Consider the following 18520-nt stretch of genomic DNA (forward strand, 5'->3'; position numbering starts at 1 on the left):
AACGTACTTTTTGGTTCAGAAACGTGCAGTTCCAGTAATACATCATGTGGTGTAACTTCGCGAACGTCTTGTCAAACCCTGTTAAGAAATCTGGAAATTCTGACACTGGCTTCCGAATATACATTTCCCTTAATGTTGTTTGTTGTTAACACTATGAGCTTATTCTGAAAAAGTAGTAGCTTTCACTCAGTTGACACTAGGCAGAAGTCGGACCGGCATTTAGATCGTAGTTTCTTGACCCTTGTGCAGAAAAGCGAGTAGAATTCTGCTTCGTCCATTTTCAATGAGCTGGCACAATATTTATAAAGTTATAGGAATAATTCACGCAGTTTTAAGTCTGAAGTGAAGAATTTCTTCATGGCTCAGTCTTGCTATTCCGTTGGGGAAAGTCTAAAGTGAAGAACTTCCTCATAGCGCGCTCTTGCTATTCTGTTGGGGAGATCCCCGAAAACAATTAAAGTACTTGTAGTGGTATAGTGTTGATGCTAGCATATACTCCGCAGCTTGTCGCTTCATACGACACATAGAAATTTTACTTCATCAATTATTAGCGCCGGCCGCTGTGGCCGAGCAGTTCTAGGTGCTTCAGTCCGGAACCGGTTCTAGGTGCTTCAGTCCGGAACCGCGCTCCTGCTACGGTTGCAGGTTCGAATCCTACCTCGGGCATGGATGTGTGTGATGTCCTTAGGCTAGTTAGGTTTAAGTGGTTGTAATTCTGGGGGACTGATGACCTCAAATGTTAAGTTACTTAGCGATTAGAGCCATTTGAACCATTTGAATTATTAGCTTTTAAGGTATTAAAATCAAGACCATGGAGATTCGCTTGTAAATTTGGCCAGATGTGTGAAATGGAATGTAAAATATGAAATATAATAGTACGTAATAGTATGGGCAGGCCTGCTGACGAAGTGTTGACAGGTATGCACCTCGTGTTCGCGTTCTTTTAATGTAATGGAAAAGCGGCCCAACGATGCTATGCTGAGTTGCTGCTGCAAAGACACCAACAACATCATAGTACTCAGGTAGCTGAGGGTTGCTGCATTTTTAATTTTAGTGATAAAATAATAAAGGCTTTTTCATCGCTGTAAAAGTTAGTCATCTGCAAATGAGAAGTCATTTAAACCTGGGCATGCAGTGTGTGATTGGGAAGAAGAGTTGAGTCATCCGAGTATTGGGAAGACGGGAAAGTTGGGAAGAGCAGGAGCAGACAGTGGGCAGGGTGTGAAAGAGTAAGTGGAGATGGGAGTGGAATACAGGCGGGTGTAGATGATTGTGGATTGATGCATCTTAGATAGGGCGCACCGATGGCAGTGAGAAACAGGCGATGAAAGTGTGGTGACTGGCTCATGTAGACGAAGAGTGACAGCAGAGATTGTAGACTGACAGTCACTGGCGATGACTGACTGGCAGCGAGAACTTGCAGCTAGGACTGGCAGAAAAGGCGATGGTGGCCAGGGAGGCCTGGAGGCAATGGTGATGACGTAGGCGGCGAAGACTGGAAACTTTTCCATGCCGAGATTCCAGTCTTAAGAGCAGCACAGGCAGGTTGTTATTCCTGAGAGGAAGAGGGGTTCTGCCCTTCCGCCCAACATCGCACAGGTAGCTCTAAGTATCTACAGCGGCATTAAATCGTACAGTGTGAACATTAATAGAAGAAACAATCTGCAGGGACGGATTCCTGACTGGAAATGGAGGAAAAAATGGCCTTATGACTTCAGAGAATTGATGGTGCAGACTCTGGAAGCTGACCCTGAACGTAAATAAATGTAACAAATTGCGCATTCATAGGAAAAGAAATCCACTACTGCACAGCTACACTATTCATGATAAACAGCTGGGGACAGCGTCTGCCGTAAAATATCTAGGCGTAGCCATCCAGAGCTATCTTAAGTAGAGTGACCACATTAAATAGATAGTAGGAAAAGCAGGCACAAGGCTCAGATTCGTCGGAAGAATCTTAAGGAAATGTAACTTATCGATGGAAGAAGTGGCTTATAAGGCGCTTGTTCGCCCGATTCTTTAGTATTGTTCATCTGCATGGGATCGCTATCACGTAGGACTGATAGACGAGATAGAGAAGATCCAACGAAAAGCGGTGCGTTTCGTCACGGGGTCGTTTAGCAGGCGAGAGAGCGTTACGGAGATTCTAAACAAACTGCACTGGCAGACATTACAAGAGAGACGCTGTGCATCATGGAGAGATTTACTACTGAAATTTCAGGACAGCACTTTTAAGAAGGAGTCAGACAACATATTACTTCCCCCCATATACATCTCGCATATTGACCACAAGGGGAAAATTCGAGAAATTAGAGCCAATACAGAGGCTTACCGACAATCATTCTTCCCACATACTATTCGCGAGTGTAACAGGGTTGGAGGAATCAGATAATGGTACCGGAATTACCCTCTGCCACACACCATTAGGTGGCTTTTTGAGTATGATGTAGATGCAGATGTGTCCGAAAATGAATGGTGTGCCGGCAACGACAGCAAATTGTCCCAGAACACAGCACGGAGCAGCGTCGCATCCACGTTACAACAAGTGTAAAAAGTGCTCTCCATGGGATGCAACACATGCGTTCACACGTGGCACTGGATTGCCGCACTCTTTCACTGCGTCGGCCGATCACTTGCATCAAGCTTGTACTCGGGTTCGTCTCAATATCCTGTACAATCTGGTCCTTCAAATCTGGTATGCGCACAGTCCGCCACCTCCGTGCACGTTCGTCTGTCCGAAACGACCCATGACCATACAAACGCCCAAAAAGTGCTTGGAATGTTATATGATGTGGTTGGTATCTGTGAGGATACATCTTTTGGTATAGCTGTGCTGCCTCTCGACCGTTTCCATTGTTGTTGGGTTTCCCGGGTTTTAAGTTACCAATGATCTCAGCCTGTCGTGGAATGGACCTTGTTTGCAGAATGTTGGAGAAAAATTGGTGCAGCCTTTTTTTAGCATATTTATCACAGTGCAGAGGGAATTCTGGATGTATACTAAAAGACCTGGAGCTTTACCTCATTAAATGTCTCGTAAAGCCGTTGAAATACATTCAGGAGTGACTGGGAAAGTGTTTGTGGTATGATGTGAACATTCTGCCATCATGGTTCCCTATTCTCGCTTCACTTGTGTGGGAAATGCACAGACAAATAATTAGACTATAAATGGGTCTTCTTTTAACGATGTCACTGTAGCTGTAATGCTGTAATTTTGGGCAGTTAGTAATGTAGTTCCTTTTTGACAGGTTGCGTGACATGCTGCAAAAGGAGGACTCGGCGCTGACCGCAGAGTGTGTGGACCGCATGCTGCGAGCTGACGGGGACAAGCTGGAGCAGATGCGCGCACGGGTCGCCCAGGTTTGTCTCTGTGTGTTTACAGTCCGCTCTTTGCAAAGGAGGCGTGAGGTGCTACACGTTTGTATCCGTCACCTGGTTGAGGACATGGGGCCGCAAGAGAGTCGAACGATGAAGCAATTGATGAATGTCGAACTGTATGGCTAATTAACTGAATCTGGTACTTCCAGTTATGCTGATTATGCAATTATGATGGTTTGGACCAGAATCGTTTAGCTGTAGTTAATTGAAAGCGGCACCCGTGATCACACGTTATTAACTGGCGGAAATTTTCCCAATACAGTTGGAAGGTACAGACCTTAGAAAAATACTACGTGCAGTGGATGCGAAGAATAGATCGACTGCTGTGATGGCAGTTGAAGGAAAAGGAACACGTAGGATTATTTCACATTTCATTTTAGCCTCAAGAATACGAAACACCTTTCATATCTTCAGGCGGTACGCAACCGTCTATTTTGTTCTAATTTATTTCTGCAAGATCACATAGGCCTAATTCGTATTTCGTTCCAGCCTCAAGACTACATAGCACCGTACATACATTCAGAGTGTACACAGCCGTTTACTTACTTTTATTTAATTTTGTTACTATTACATCTCCGTGTTCATGACACATGAGTGTACAACAATAAGCACACGTTTTTTGGATGGTAGAAACTCAAATACCGTAATCGACGCATTTAGAGAAGTTCTCTAGTGGTGTAAAACCCCATTTCACTATAAAAAAATTAAACATAATTGGACTGCTCTTTGACGCCTGACGCTAGATTAAATTGCTATTGAATGGTCAGTAATTGTGGTCTGCTCAGACTTCTGCAGAGTTCTTCGGGTATATTTATTTCAATATGCAGATCCCTATAAAAAATTTCTACTTGCCTGCAGCAAGCACAATAGCTTGTTGTTTAAAAGAGGTAGTATTTCATGGAATGTGAACAAATATTCTCGATTTTATGTCCCGCTTAGTCACATCTATTATATACGGTGTAATAGTCGTTCGTATCTCTAGCGTATTGCAGTGTTTCCAGAGGAAGTACTTAGCTTCCGCTGCTGGGCTCTGTTTTAAGAACTCTTTCTCTCTATGGCCTGCAAAATTCCGTTGAATATCTACTGGTGTGATACCGGGTAAAAGGTACATTTTCAGCACTGTGTCAATTTCGAACGGTTATTTAACGTGCATGAATATTGGCCGCCCACCTTGACGTTTTATTAGCCGTATTATATAGTCGCAAAATAGTTCACCAAAGCCTCAGAATTCAATATGAAAGAAATTCCTCCCGAATTCCTGCCAAATGGTTTTCTGAATGATTGCAGCATATCTGAGTTCACGTATAGTAATTTCATTGTTCCCCCACAACAATTTCTACACAGATGATGACTTTCAGAAAGTAGTATTTTTTCTGGGTTGCATTTAGAGCAGCTTTTGTTGCATAGCTCTTTCTGATTCTTCGATCTTTTTTCAGTATTTCGCAATCGTCACCCCGTAAAGATATTGTGGTATCATCTACCAGATAATTATTCTGGTTTGTGGATGTGATCGGTGGACACTCGTACAGCTGTTGTGTAACTATAGAAATAATACATTGCCCCCGTGTAGCGCGTCTTACTTCTGCGTTGGCTATACATGTAGGAAGTCTGTCAGAAAGACCCTGTCATTCAAAAACATTTTTTTATGTTTTTCTATGTCCTTGACGGTTTTTGCCTTGACCCTTTTCCCCTTTCGACAGCGCGACTAGAGGTAATATTGTGAATTTTAATATTTCCTACTTCTTTTGATTTGTTCAACTGTGTTTATACTTTCTGAAGTCTTTCCTTTAACTTCATTTTTTGTGTATTTATATATATATACATATATATATATATATATATATATATATATATATATATATATATATATATGTATATATGTTATCTAGTATTTTAAAATGGTCGTATATTTTTCAGTTACCATCATATAATAACAGGATTTTTTCTGTTATACAAGCGAAGAAAAATCAAAGCAGAAACAGCAAATTAGCTAAGGAATGGACGGTGATAAGTAAAAATATTAGTAATTTAGAAGAGAATAAAAGAGGATTTGCAAAGTAAAGACAAGATTGTTGCCCACCATCGTCAGTGATCGTAAGGAAAAGTCGTAGAACTGCCTTGAGCTTTTTTCTTCCGATTTGACATTACAACGTTTATATGTTATTTGACTGTGTATTAAGAGTTAGAACCGAAATTAATTACACATTTAAGTGACCCATAGGCAACAATATCCGCTCATTGTTCACAGACTGCTATGAAATACTGTTCAAAGACAATTTTTTAGTAGCTTTTACGTTCAGTAACTTGAGGGGGTGCTCAGGAAGGCAGAACTCGGAGTAGGTTCATCGGGTTATGCCTTTATTAACAGCGTTTTCTTTATTTGTAAGATTCTGTGTAGCTGTCTCTGCGTATTTCCATTGATATTACTCTACGTATTTACGTAGTTCGGTAGCTACGTTTGTGCTACGTGTTACCCTGTGTTAATGTGCGTCTGCTTGATCTTCTGTTTCTTTATCACAGTATTATACTTCATCTCATCTTTATGGCTGGATCTAGGTGTAGGCCTATAAAATATTGTCGGGTGTTTTGTTTAGATGGGTCCCTTGATCTGGACTCCTGAGGAAGGTGTATGTGTTATAATGTGTCAACGTTTGTCGTCTGGCCTGCGTATGTGTGGTACAGTGCACTGTTACATGCGGGGAGAGCTAGTTCCTCCATGGCTTGTAGTTGTAAAGGCGCCTGATGACCATAGGAGGACACCCCTGCGCCTATCTGCAGGAACAATCACAAAGATGACAGGATTCGTGGAGGAGGAGAGAGCATATGGAGGAAGTGGGGGACAGTGTGGAATGTGGTGAGTTATACTATTTGACAGTGTCATCTGGAGGAAGGTGGCAGCATGATGGATGTCATTGGGGTGTTGGAAGGATATGGGATGGCTTCATATTTGGGTAGCAATGGATTCTCTGTAGACATTCCAGTTGGTACAATAATAGTATTGGACTTGTTTGTGAAAGGCAGAATGTGTTGTGCAGAGAATGTTGAGTAGGATAGGGAGGTGGTCTTTTCCTTTGATGACGTGGACTGCTACAATAATGGTCCCATTGTGGGTAGGAGATTCAGTAATAACTTAAGGAATGGAATTGCTTCCAGACTGGGCATTCTGTGGAAAGGGACTGTGTCACCATGGAGGGAGTCAGTAAACCGACGCCAACACTGGAGTTCAATGTGAGAACGCCTATGGATGTTAAGGGCAGCGGCAATGATATGTCTGTGTGGTTGAGGAAATTATGAGGGACGTGGTAATGCCGTTGGATATAGGTGTTATTGTTTTGAGGAAGAGAATGAGGATGAGGTGTTCAATAGGAGTGTTGTAGATGGTTTGTGAATGAACAGGGATGTTCTTGTGGTGTCCAGTATCAACTCTGCATCTAGCTGTGAGGAGTAGGTTATCTGTATGGCGGATGATGTATCACAAAGTTTTGGATAATATCATGGGGCTGGAGAGTGATTTCATTCATGGGAAAAGTGCTGATGTAGTACTGGGTTAGCGTGTGTGTGAAGAACGGCTTGTTGACTGATTGGAGCAGATGTTGTGCAGTAGGATGTTATACTGCCATTGTGCCATGATTTAGGAAAGGAAAGGTTGGTGTGGATAGGTGGTTAGGTAGCTTTTAAACTGGGGTGTCGAAAAGGGTGGAAACACAGCAGACCTGGTTGAGGGAATGTGTGGCTTGTGTGTTGAGGTGGAAGACAGAGCAAACAGAAAGGTAAGTTTGTCGTAGGGTATATAGCCTGTAGGAGGGGTGGATCTTTTGAAGGACTATGTTAATGAAACACATGAGGTGGGCTAAAGAAGTTGTAGGTTGGAAGTCGTGCAGAGTAGGTATGATGGGAACTGTCTGTTAGCTCAGGTGTGGAGGCTGAGGATGGGGTTTTCCCGTTGAAGAACAGGTCATTTGCGGCCGGTTACAGATATTCATGTGGGAGGGGAATGAGTTTAGGACATTTCTTGAGATAATGGTGGGATTTACAACAGAAGCAGACAGGAACGCTTTTACAATTAGTGGTCAGGTGGTCATTGTACATGGGGAATCTTTGGCAGCAGTTGGATTGAGGACAGGATTTGGAATTTTCAACAGTGTGTTTTCGTTTGTAGATTAGGGATCCATCTTTAAGAAAATGATCGATTGTAGATGAGGGTTCAGTAAAAATATGTACTGTGAAGGTTCGGCTATCATCAGAAATGTGGAGTACTTTCTAAGCTTCTAGGTCAGGGTGGAATTTGGGTTCAGACTCCACCTCCTGAGCTGTAGCATGTGGATCGATCCATTTGATCACAATAGTGCGGTCGAGGGATGACGGGGAGGTACAGATGGGTTTGGGAAATGGTACGGGGTTTGCATAGGGTCTAAATGCGACTTGTGCTATCTTCTAGAGGAGTTTAATGAGGAAGTATGGTCAGGGTATTTGATCAGGATGGAGTCTTTTTTGGGGATGAGCTGAGTGATGGGAACAGAAGAGATATATTTTCGAATTTTAAGGACGAAGGTTTTAGACTTGAGGAAGTGGGGGTACAGGTGGCAGAGGAGGAAGGTATAAAGCTGTATAGAGGTTGTTTCGGATGACTTGGTCTGACAGTTCATAAACTTTCGGCTTTCTGTTTGTTTTGGATTTTTTCTTCTTCTTGAAATTGGGTGTGGGTTCAGTGTCAGTGCTGGAGTGCTTTGATGTCTCCTTGACTGGCATATGAATGAGGTAGTGATGATAAAAATTGGTGGTAACAGATGACAGGATTTTTGGCGCTGGATTTGGACGAGGAGGACACCATAGTCCACGATACCCACGTGGAATCATTTGTCTGAGTCAGTGGAAGTGGCACAGGTGGACTGACATGTAGTGGTAATTTGGGTGTTGATGCTGCTTTCCATGATGCTGATCCGTCTGCTGGAGATGCTGGATCCGAAGGAGGTGCTGCTGAGGATGGCAGGCCCGGAAGGGCGAAGACTGGGAGAGCGAGATGGGTCTGTTGGAATCTGGAAGGGCGCCCTATGAAGATTGTAGGGAATTGCGAAGGAGAGGTGTATACAATGGTGGTAGTGGGAAAAGGAATCCTTACATGGAAATACGACGAAATGGTCACCAGAAGCCAGGGGGGGGGGGGGGACGTTATCAGTTGATGGGTGGTGGACAGTTGCCATCGGTGATGGTGGCACGCGTAGCAGCGGCGGCGGCGGCAGCAGTGGCGAGATGTAGGCGGCGCCAGTGACGATGATCCTCAAAGCCAGGTGACGATGAACACACACTCACACACGTGGGAGAAGTCCAGAAGACACAAATAAACTACAAACACACAGATACGGGTACTGTTGTGAAGCGTAGGGGATTACCCCTACCAGTCTACACAGGGACAGTAAGTCAGGTGAATCTGACCTATTGATATAGCAATAGGGTGTACCCTAGCCAGTCTATTTCATCAGCTGCTGAATGATTTTAGTGAAAAATGGAACGTTTGCATACCTGGAATTGCACATAGCAATGTGCTTCCAAGCCAATTATATGACTGATAATGTACGCGAAATCACTACTAATAGCAAACTTCCTGGTCATTGAAAATTCATTTAATAGTGCAACTTGTAGTTTTTCTTTTTCAAACATAAGCCTATCTATTGTTGAACTTTGGGAAACAGGAATCGTCTAAACGCTATACCTAGGCATGTCATTTTTCAAAGAGTCCTAATTTACAGGCAGATGGAGCTATAGTCATGTGACGATGGTCTTCGAGAGTTATCATTATTTCTTAATGATTACTTACAATTGTTACTTGTACAATCAATTATCAGTTATTGCTACATGGTTGATGGAAAGTGTTATTAAATCTTTCTATTTAATTTTTTATGTGTCAGTTCTAAAAGTTGCAGCTGTAATCGTCGTCATTAAGAAAATCTGAAAGTGGGACATCATCTCTCCCCTGTCTAGTGCAAAAACAGTGTTTATATTCGATTAAAAACCCCATGTCACACAAATCTGCAAAGTGTTCAAATTTTGTACGTTATTGCCAAATACTGAAGTCATTTACATTGGATACTGTTGTATAAACATTAAACCTCATTTTGTGAAGACTCTTACAAAAATGGCGTCGTGTTTGCCTTCTTGTATATTAAAATTAATAATAGACGTCGTTAGTAAAAATACAAAACCACTTCTACATAGAGACACAAAGCTGCTCCTCGACCACTGACAGATTTCATGACGATAAAAAGAATCCCACCCGTTAATTAATTCACATAAACTCAAAATACTATTAAATTGTCTAAAAATCATGTACGATTATGCCATAGGTGGTAAATCATTGGAAGCGGTAACGACCGTAAAATACTTAGGAGTTACTATCCGGAGCGATCTGAAGTGGAATGATCACATAAAACAAATAGTGGGAAAAGCAGGCGCCAGGTTGAGATTCATAGGAAGAATTCTAAGAAAATGTGACTCATCGACGAAAGAAGTAGCTTACAAAACGCTTGTTCGTCCGATTCTTGAGTATTGCTCATCAGTATGGGACCCTTACCAGGTTGGATTAATAGAAGAGATAGACATGATCCAGCGAAAAGCAGCGCGATTCGTCATGGGGACATTTAGTCAGCGCGAGAGCGTTACGGAGATGCTGAACAAGCTCCAGTGGCGGACACTTCAAGAAAGGCGTTACGCAATACGGAGAGGTTTATTATCGAAATTACGAGAGAGCACATTCCGGGAAGAGATGGGCAACATATTACTACCGCCCACATATATCTCGCGTAATGATCACAACGAAAAGATCCGAGAAATTAGAGCAAATACGGAGACTTACAAGCAGTCGTTCTTCCCACGCACAATTCGTGAATGGAACAGGGAAGGGGGGATCAGATAGTGGTACAATAAGTACCCTCCGCCACACACCGTAAGGTGGCTCGCGGAGTATAGATGTAGATGTAGATGTAGATGTAGATACCTCGCTTGCCTGCTTTTTTTAAATTTTGTACTGGCTGCTCTATCAGATGTTTGGGTATATCTATCTCTTCCAAGACATCCATGGTTTTTCCATTATCTGCTCTGTATAAAATTTTTAATATTTTGCTTATTTCTAACGTGGAGTAGATCTCAGACGCCTACTGAACGTGGACGGATTACTTTGACTCTGTTTCACGCTCTCTTTAACCTTGTGTTAAATTTAATAGATATGTTACCGGTAAAAGGAAATACCGTGTGGCTAGTGCCTCCCGTCGGGTAGACCGTTCGCCTGATGCAAGTCTTTCGAGCTGACGCCACTTCGGTGACTTGCGTGTCGATGGGGATGAAATGATGATGATAAGCACAACACAACACCCAGTCCCTGAGCGGAGAAAATCACCGACCCAGCCGGGAATCAAACCCGAGCCGTTAGGTATGACATGCCGTCGTGCTGACCACTCAGCTACCAGGGGCGGACATGTTATCGCGTAACAGATATGTTTATGAAACTTCCTGGCAGATTAAAACTGTGTGCCCGACCGAGACTCGAACTCGGGACCTTTGCCTTTCGCGGGCAAGTGCTCTACCAACTGAGCTACCGAAGCACGACTCAGGCTCGGTACTCACAGCTTTACTTCTGCCAGTACCTCGTCTCCTACCTTCCAAACTTTACAGAAGCTCTCCTGCGAAACTTGCAGAACTAGCACTCCTGAAAGAAAGGATATTGCGGAGACATCGCTTAGCCACAGCCTGGGGGATGTTTCCAGAATGAGATTTTCACTCTGCAGCGGAGTGTGCGCTGATATGAAACTTCCTGGCAGATTAAAACGGTGTGCCCGACCGAGACTCGAACTCGGGACCTTTGCCTTTCGCGGGCAAGTGCTCTACCAACTGAGCTACCGAAGCACGACTCAGGCTCGGTACTCACAGCTTTACTTCTGCCAGTACCTCGTCTCCTACCTTCCAAACTTTACAGAAGCTCTCCTGCGAAACTTGCAGAACTAGCACTCCTGAAAGAAAGGATATTGCGGAGACATGGCTTAGCCACAGCCTAGGGGATGTTTCCAGAATGAGATTTTCACTCTGCAGCGGAGTGTGCGCTGATATGAAACTTCCTGGCAGATTAAAACTGTGTGCCCGACCGAGACTCGAACTCGGGACCTTTGCCTTTCGCGGGCAAGTGCTCTACCAACTGAGCTACCGAAGCACGACTCAGGCTCGGTACTCACAGCTTTACTTCTGCCAGTACCTCGTCTCCTACCTTCCAAACTTTACAGAAGCTCTCCTGCGAAACTTGCAGAACTAGCACTCCTGAAAGAAAGGATATTGCGGAGACATGGCTTAGCCACAGCCTGGGGGATGTTTCCAGAATGAGATTTTCACTCTGCAGCGGAGTGTGCGCTGATATGAAACTTCCTGGCAGATTAAAACTGTGTGCCCGACCGAGACTCGAACTCGGGACCTTTGCCTTTCGCGGGCAAGTGCTCTACCAACTGAGCTACCGAAGCACGACTCAGGCTCGGTACTCACAGCTTTACTTCTGCCAGTACCTCGTCTCCTACCTTCCAAACTTTACAGAAGCTCTCCTGCGAAACTTGCAGAACTAGCACTCCTGAAAGAAAGGATATTGCGGAGACATGGCTTAGCCACAGCCTGGGGGATGTTTCCAGAATGAGATTTTCACTCTGCAGCGGAGTGTGTCTCGGTCGGGCACACAGTTTTAATCTGCCAGGAAGTTTCATATCAGCGCACACTCCGCTGCAGAGTGAAAATCTCATTCTGGAAACATCCCCCAGGCTGTGGCTAAGCCATGTCTCCGCAATATCCTTTCTTTCAGGAGTGCTAGTTCTGCAAGTTTCGCAGGAGAGCTTCTGTAAAGTTTGGAAGGTAGGAGACGAGGTACAGGCAGAAGTAAAGCTGTGAGTACCGAGCCTGAGTCGTGCTTCGGTAGCTCAGTTGGTAGAGCACTTGCCCGCGAAAGGCAAAGGTCCCGAGTTCGAGTCTCGGTCGGGCACACAGTTTTAATCTGCCAGGAAGTTTCATATCAGCGCACACTCCGCTGCAGAGTGAAAATCTCATTCTGGAAACATCCCCCAGGCTGTGGCTAAGCCATGTCTCCGCAATATCCTTTCTTTCAGGAGTGCTAGTTCTGCAAGTTTCGCAGGAGAGCTTCTGTAAAGTTTGGAAGGTAGGAGACGAGGTACTGGCAGAAGTAAAGCTGTGAGTACCGAGCCTGAGTCGTGCTTCGGTAGCTCAGTTGGTAGAGCACTTGCCCGCGAAAGGCAAAGGTCCCGAGTTCGAGTCCCGGTCGGGCACACAGTTTTAATCTGCCAGGAAGTTTCATATCAGCGCACACTCCGCTGCAGAGTGAAAATCTCATTCTGGAAACATCCCCCAGGCTGTGGCTAAGCCATGTCTCCGCAATATCCTTTCTTTCAGGAGTGCTAGTTCTGCAAGTTTCGCAGGAGAGCTTCTGTAAAGTTTGGAAGGTAGGAGACGAGGTACTGGCAGAAGTAAAGCTGTGAGTACCGAGCCTGAGTCGTGCTTCGGTAGCTCAGTTGGTAGAGCACTTGCCCGCGAAAGGCAAAGGTCCCGAGTTCGAGTCTCGGTCGGGCACACAGTTTTAATCTGCCAGGAAGTTTCATATCAGCGCACACTCCGCTGCAGAGTGAAAATCTCATTCTGGAAACATCCCCCAGGCTGTGGCTGAGCCATGTCTCCGCAATATCCTTTCTTTCAGGAGTGCTAGTTCTGCAAGTTTCGCAGGAGAGCTTCTGTAAAGTTTGGAAGGTAGGAGACGAGGTACTGGCAGAAGTAAAGCTGTGAGTACCGAGCCTGAGTCGTACTTCGGTAGCTCAGTTGGTAGAGCACTTGCCCGCGAAAGGCAAAGGTCCCGAGTTCGAGTCTCGGTCGGGCACACAGTTTTAATCTGTCAGGAAGTTTCATATCAGCGCACACTCCGCTGCAGAGTGAAAATCTCATTCTGGAAACATCCCCCAGGCTGTGGCTAAGCCATGTCTCCGCAATATCCTTTCTTTCAGGAGTGCTAGTTCTGCAAGTTTCGCAGGAGAGCTTCTGTAAAGTTTGGAAGGTAGGAGACGAGGTACTGGCAGAAGTAAAGCTGTGAGTACCGAGCCTGAGTCGTGCTTCGGTAGCTCAGTTGGTAGAGCACTTGCCCGCGAAAGGCAAAGGTCCCGAGTTCGAGTCTCGGTCGGGCACACAGTTTTAATCTGCCAGGAAGTTTCATATCAGCGCACACTCCGCTGCAGAGTGAAAATCTCATTCTGGAAACATCCCCCAGGCTGTGGCTAAGCCATGTCTCCGCAATATCCTTTCTTTCAGGAGTGCTAGTTCTGCAAGTTTCGCAGGAGAGCTTCTGTAAAGTTTGGAAGGTAGGAGACGAGGTACTGGCAGAAGTAAAGCTGTGAGTACCGAGCCTGAGTCGTGCTTCGGTAGCTCAGTTGGTAGAGCACTTGCCCGCGAAAGGCAAAGGTCCCGAGTTCGAGTCTCGGTCGGGCACACAGTTTTAATCTGCCAGGAAGTTTCATATCAGCGCACACTCCACTGCAGAGTGAAAATCTCATTCTGGAAACATCCCCCAGGCTGTGGCTGAGCCATGTCTCCGCAATATCCTTTCTTTCAGGAGTGCTAGTTCTGCAAGTTTCGCAGGAGAGCTTCTGTAAAGTTTGGAAGGTAGGAGACGAGGTACTGGCAGAAGTAAAGCTGTGAGTACCGAGCCTGAGTCGTGCTTCGGTAGCTCAGTTGGTAGAGCACTTGCCCGCGAAAGGCAAAGGTCCCGAGTTCGAGTCTCGGTCGGGCACACAGTTTTAATCTGCCAGGAAGTTTCATATCAGCGCACACTCCGCTGCAGAGTGAAAATCTCATTCTGGAAACATCCCCCAGGCTGTGGCTAAGCCATGTCTCCGCAATATCCTTTCTTTCAGGAGTGCTAGTTCTGCAAGTTTCGCAGGAGAGCTTCTGTAAAGTTTGGAAGGTAGGAGACGAGGTACTGGCAGAAGTAAAGCTGTGAGTACCGAGCCTGAGTCGTGCTTCGGTAGCTCAGTTGGTAGAGCACTTGCCCGCGAAAGGCAAAGGTCCCAGTTCGAGTCTCGGTCGGGCACACAGTTTTAATCTGCCAGGAAGTTTCATATCAGCGCACACTCCGCTGCAGAGTGAAAATCTCATTCTGGAAACATCCCCCAGGCTGTGGCTAAGCCATGTCTCCGCAATATCCTTTCTTTCAGGAGTGCTAGTTCTGCAAGTTTCGCAGGAGAGCTTCTGTAAAGTTTGGAAGGTAGGAGACGAGGTACTGGCAGAAGTAAAGCTGTGAGTACCGAGCCTGAGTCGTGCTTCGGTAGCTCAGTTGGTAGAGCACTTGCCCGCGAAAGGCAAAGGTCCCGAGTTCGAGTCTCGGTCGGGCACACAGTTTTAATCTGCCAGGAAGTTTCATATCAGCGCACACTCCGCTGCAGAGTGAAAATCTCATTCTGGAAACATCCCCCAGGCTGTGGCTAAGCCATGTCTCCGCAATATCCTTTCTTTCAGGAGTGCTAGTTCTGCAAGTTTCGCAGGAGAGCTTCTGTAAAGTTTGGAAGGTAGGAGACGAGGTACTGGCAGAAGTAAAGCTGTGAGTACCGAGCCTGAGTCGTGCTTCGGTAGCTCAGTTGGTAGAGCACTTGCCCGCGAAAGGCAAAGGTCCCGAGTTCGAGTCTCGGTCGGGCACACAGTTTTAATCTGCCAGGAAGTTTCATATCAGCGCACACTCCGCTGCAGAGTGAAAATCTCATTCTGGAAACATCCCCCAGGCTGTGGCTAAGCCATGTCTCCGCAATATCCTTTCTTTCAGGAGTGCTAGTTCTGCAAGTTTCGCAGGAGAGCTTCTGTAAAGTTTGGAAGGTAGGAGACGAGGTACTGGCAGAAGTAAAGCTGTGAGTACCGAGCCTGAGTCGTGCTTCGGTAGCTCAGTTGGTAGAGCACTTGCCCGCGAAAGGCAAAGGTCCCGAGTTCGAGTCTCGGTCGGGCACACAGTTTTAATCTGCCAGGAAGTTTCATATCAGCGCACACTCCGCTGCAGAGTGAAAATCTCATTCTGGAAACATCCCCCAGGCTGTGGCTAAGCCATGTCTCCGCAATATCCTTTCTTTCAGGAGTGCTAGTTCTGCAAGTTTCGCAGGAGAGCTTCTGTAAAGTTTGGAAGGTAGGAGACGAGGTACTGGCAGAAGTAAAGCTGTGAGTACCGAGCCTGAGTCGTGCTTCGGTAGCTCAGTTGGTAGAGCACTTGCCCGCGAAAGGCAAAGGTCCCGAGTTCGAGTCTCGGTCGGGCACACAGTTTTAATCTGCCAGGAAGTTTCATATCAGCGCACACTCCGCTGCAGAGTGAAAATCTCATTCTGGAAACATCCCCCAGGCTGTGGCTAAGCCATGTCTCCGCAATATCCTTTCTTTCAGGAGTGCTAGTTCTGCAAGTTTCGCAGGAGAGCTTCTGTAAAGTTTGGAAGGTAGGAGACGAGGTACTGGCAGAAGTAAAGCTGTGAGTACCGAGCCTGAGTCGTGCTTCGGTAGCTCAGTTGGTAGAGCACTTGCCCGCGAAAGGCAAAGGTCCCGAGTTCGAGTCTCGGTCGGGCACACAGTTTTAATCTGCCAGGAAGTTTCATATCAGCGCACACTCCGCTGCAGAGTGAAAATCTCATTCTGGAAACATCCCCCAGGCTGTGGCTAAGCCATGTCTCCGCAATATCCTTTCTTTCAGGAGTGCTAGTTCTGCAAGTTTCGCAGGAGAGCTTCTGTAAAGTTTGGAAGGTAGGAGACGAGGTACTGGCAGAAGTAAAGCTGTGAGTACCGAGCCTGAGTCGTGCTTCGGTAGCTCAGTTGGTAGAGCACTTGCCCGCGAAAGGCAAAGGTCCCGAGTTCGAGTCTCGGTCGGGCACACAGTTTTAATCTGCCAGGAAGTTTCATATCAGCGCACACTCCGCTGCAGAGTGAAAATCTCATTCTGGAAACATCCCCCAGGCTGTGGCTAAGCCATGTCTCCGCAATATCCTTTCTTTCAGGAGTGCTAGTTCTGCAAGTTTCGCAGGAGAGCTTCTGTAAAGTTTGGAAGGTAGGAGACGAGGTACTGGCAGAAGTAAAGCTGTGAGTACCGAGCCTGAGTCGTGCTTCGGTAGCTCAGTTGGTAGAGCACTTGCCCGCGAAAGGCAAAGGTCCCGAGTTCGAGTCTCGGTCGGGCACACAGTTTTAATCTGCCAGGAAGTTTCATATCAGCGCACACTCCGCTGCAGAGTGAAAATCTCATTCTGGAAACATCCCCCAGGCTGTGGCTAAGCCATGTCTCCGCAATATCCTTTCTTTCAGGAGTGCTAGTTCTGCAAGTTTCGCAGGAGAGCTTCTGTAAAGTTTGGAAGGTAGGAGACGAGGTACTGGCAGAAGTAAAGCTGTGAGTACCGAGCCTGAGTCGTGCTTCGGTAGCTCAGTTGGTAGAGCACTTGCCCGCGAAAGGCAAAGGTCCCGAGTTCGAGTCTCGGTCGGGCACACAGTTTTAATCTGCCAGGAAGTTTCATATCAGCGCACACTCCGCTGCAGAGTGAAAATCTCATTCTGGAAACATCCCCCAGGCTGTGGCTAAGCCATGTCTCCGCAATATCCTTTCTTTCAGGAGTGCTAGTTCTGCAAGTTTCGCAGGAGAGCTTCTGTAAAGTTTGGAAGGTAGGAGACGAGGTACTGGCAGAAGTAAAGCTGTGAGTACCGAGCCTGAGTCGTGCTTCGGTAGCTCAGTTGGTAGAGCACTTGCCCGCGAAAGGCAAAGGTCCCGAGTTCGAGTCTCGGTCGGGCACACAGTTTTAATCTGCCAGGAAGTTTCATATCAGCGCACACTCCGCTGCAGAGTGAAAATCTCATTCTGGAAACATCCCCCAGGCTGTGGCTAAGCCATGTCTCCGCAATATCCTTTCTTTCAGGAGTGCTAGTTCTGCAAGTTTCGCAGGAGAGCTTCTGTAAAGTTTGGAAGGTAGGAGACGAGGTACTGGCAGAAGTAAAGCTGTGAGTACCGAGCCTGAGTCGTGCTTCGGTAGCTCAGTTGGTAGAGCACTTGCCCGCGAAAGGCAAAGGTCCCGAGTTCGAGTCTCGGTCGGGCACACAGTTTTAATCTGCCAGGAAGTTTCATATCAGCGCACACTCCGCTGCAGAGTGAAAATCTCATTCTGGAAACATCCCCCAGGCTGTGGCTAAGCCATGTCTCCGCAATATCCTTTCTTTCAGGAGTGCTAGTTCTGCAAGTTTCGCAGGAGAGCTTCTGTAAAGTTTGGAAGGTAGGAGACGAGGTACTGGCAGAAGTAAAGCTGTGAGTACCGAGCCTGAGTCGTGCTTCGGTAGCTCAGTTGGTAGAGCACTTGCCCGCGAAAGGCAAAGGTCCCGAGTTCGAGTCTCGGTCGGGCACACAGTTTTAATCTGCCAGGAAGTTTCATATCAGCGCACACTCCGCTGCAGAGTGAAAATCTCATTCTGGAAACATCCCCCAGGCTGTGGCTGAGCCATGTCTCCGCAATATCCTTTCTTTCAGGAGTGCTAGTTCTGCAAGTTTCGCAGGAGAGCTTCTGTAAAGTTTGGAAGGTAGGAGACGAGGTACTGGCAGAAGTAAAGCTGTGAGTACCGAGCCTGAGTCGTGCTTCGGTAGCTCAGTTGGTAGAGCACTTGCCCGCGAAAGGCAAAGGTCCCGAGTTCGAGTCTCGGTCGGGCACACAGTTTTAATCTGCCAGGAAGTTTCATATCAGCGCACACTCCGCTGCAGAGTGAAAATCTCATTCTGGAAACATCCCCCAGGCTGTGGCTAAGCCATGTCTCCGCAATATCCTTTCTTTCAGGAGTGCTAGTTCTGCAAGTTTCGCAGGAGAGCTTCTGTAAAGTTTGGAAGGTAGGAGACGAGGTACTGGCAGAAGTAAAGCTGTGAGTACCGAGCCTGAGTCGTGCTTCGGTAGCTCAGTTGGTAGAGCACTTGCCCGCGAAAGGCAAAGGTCCCGAGTTCGAGTCTCGGTCGGGCACACAGTTTTAATCTGCCAGGAAGTTTCATATCAGCGCACACTCCGCTGCAGAGTGAAAATCTCATTCTGGAAACATCCCCCAGGCTGTGGCTAAGCCATGTCTCCGCAATATCCTTTCTTTC

The 18520-nt window shown here is 46.4% G+C and overlaps 1 protein-coding gene across 1 annotated transcript in view; it reads left to right on the plus strand.

Annotated features, from left to right (window-relative positions):
- LOC124799160 (trichohyalin-like) overlaps positions 1-18520 on the plus strand; it is a 177472-nt gene that overhangs the window by 73150 nt on the left and 85802 nt on the right. The window contains exon 2 of the mRNA XM_047262699.1: positions 3246-3357. Within this exon, the coding sequence (XP_047118655.1) occupies positions 3246-3357 (112 nt within the window). The remainder of the gene's footprint in view (positions 1-3245; positions 3358-18520) is intronic.

Source organism: Schistocerca piceifrons, chromosome 5 (assembly GCF_021461385.2).
Source record: "Schistocerca piceifrons isolate TAMUIC-IGC-003096 chromosome 5, iqSchPice1.1, whole genome shotgun sequence".
In the NCBI taxonomy this organism is placed as follows: Eukaryota; Metazoa; Arthropoda; class Insecta; order Orthoptera; family Acrididae; genus Schistocerca; species Schistocerca piceifrons.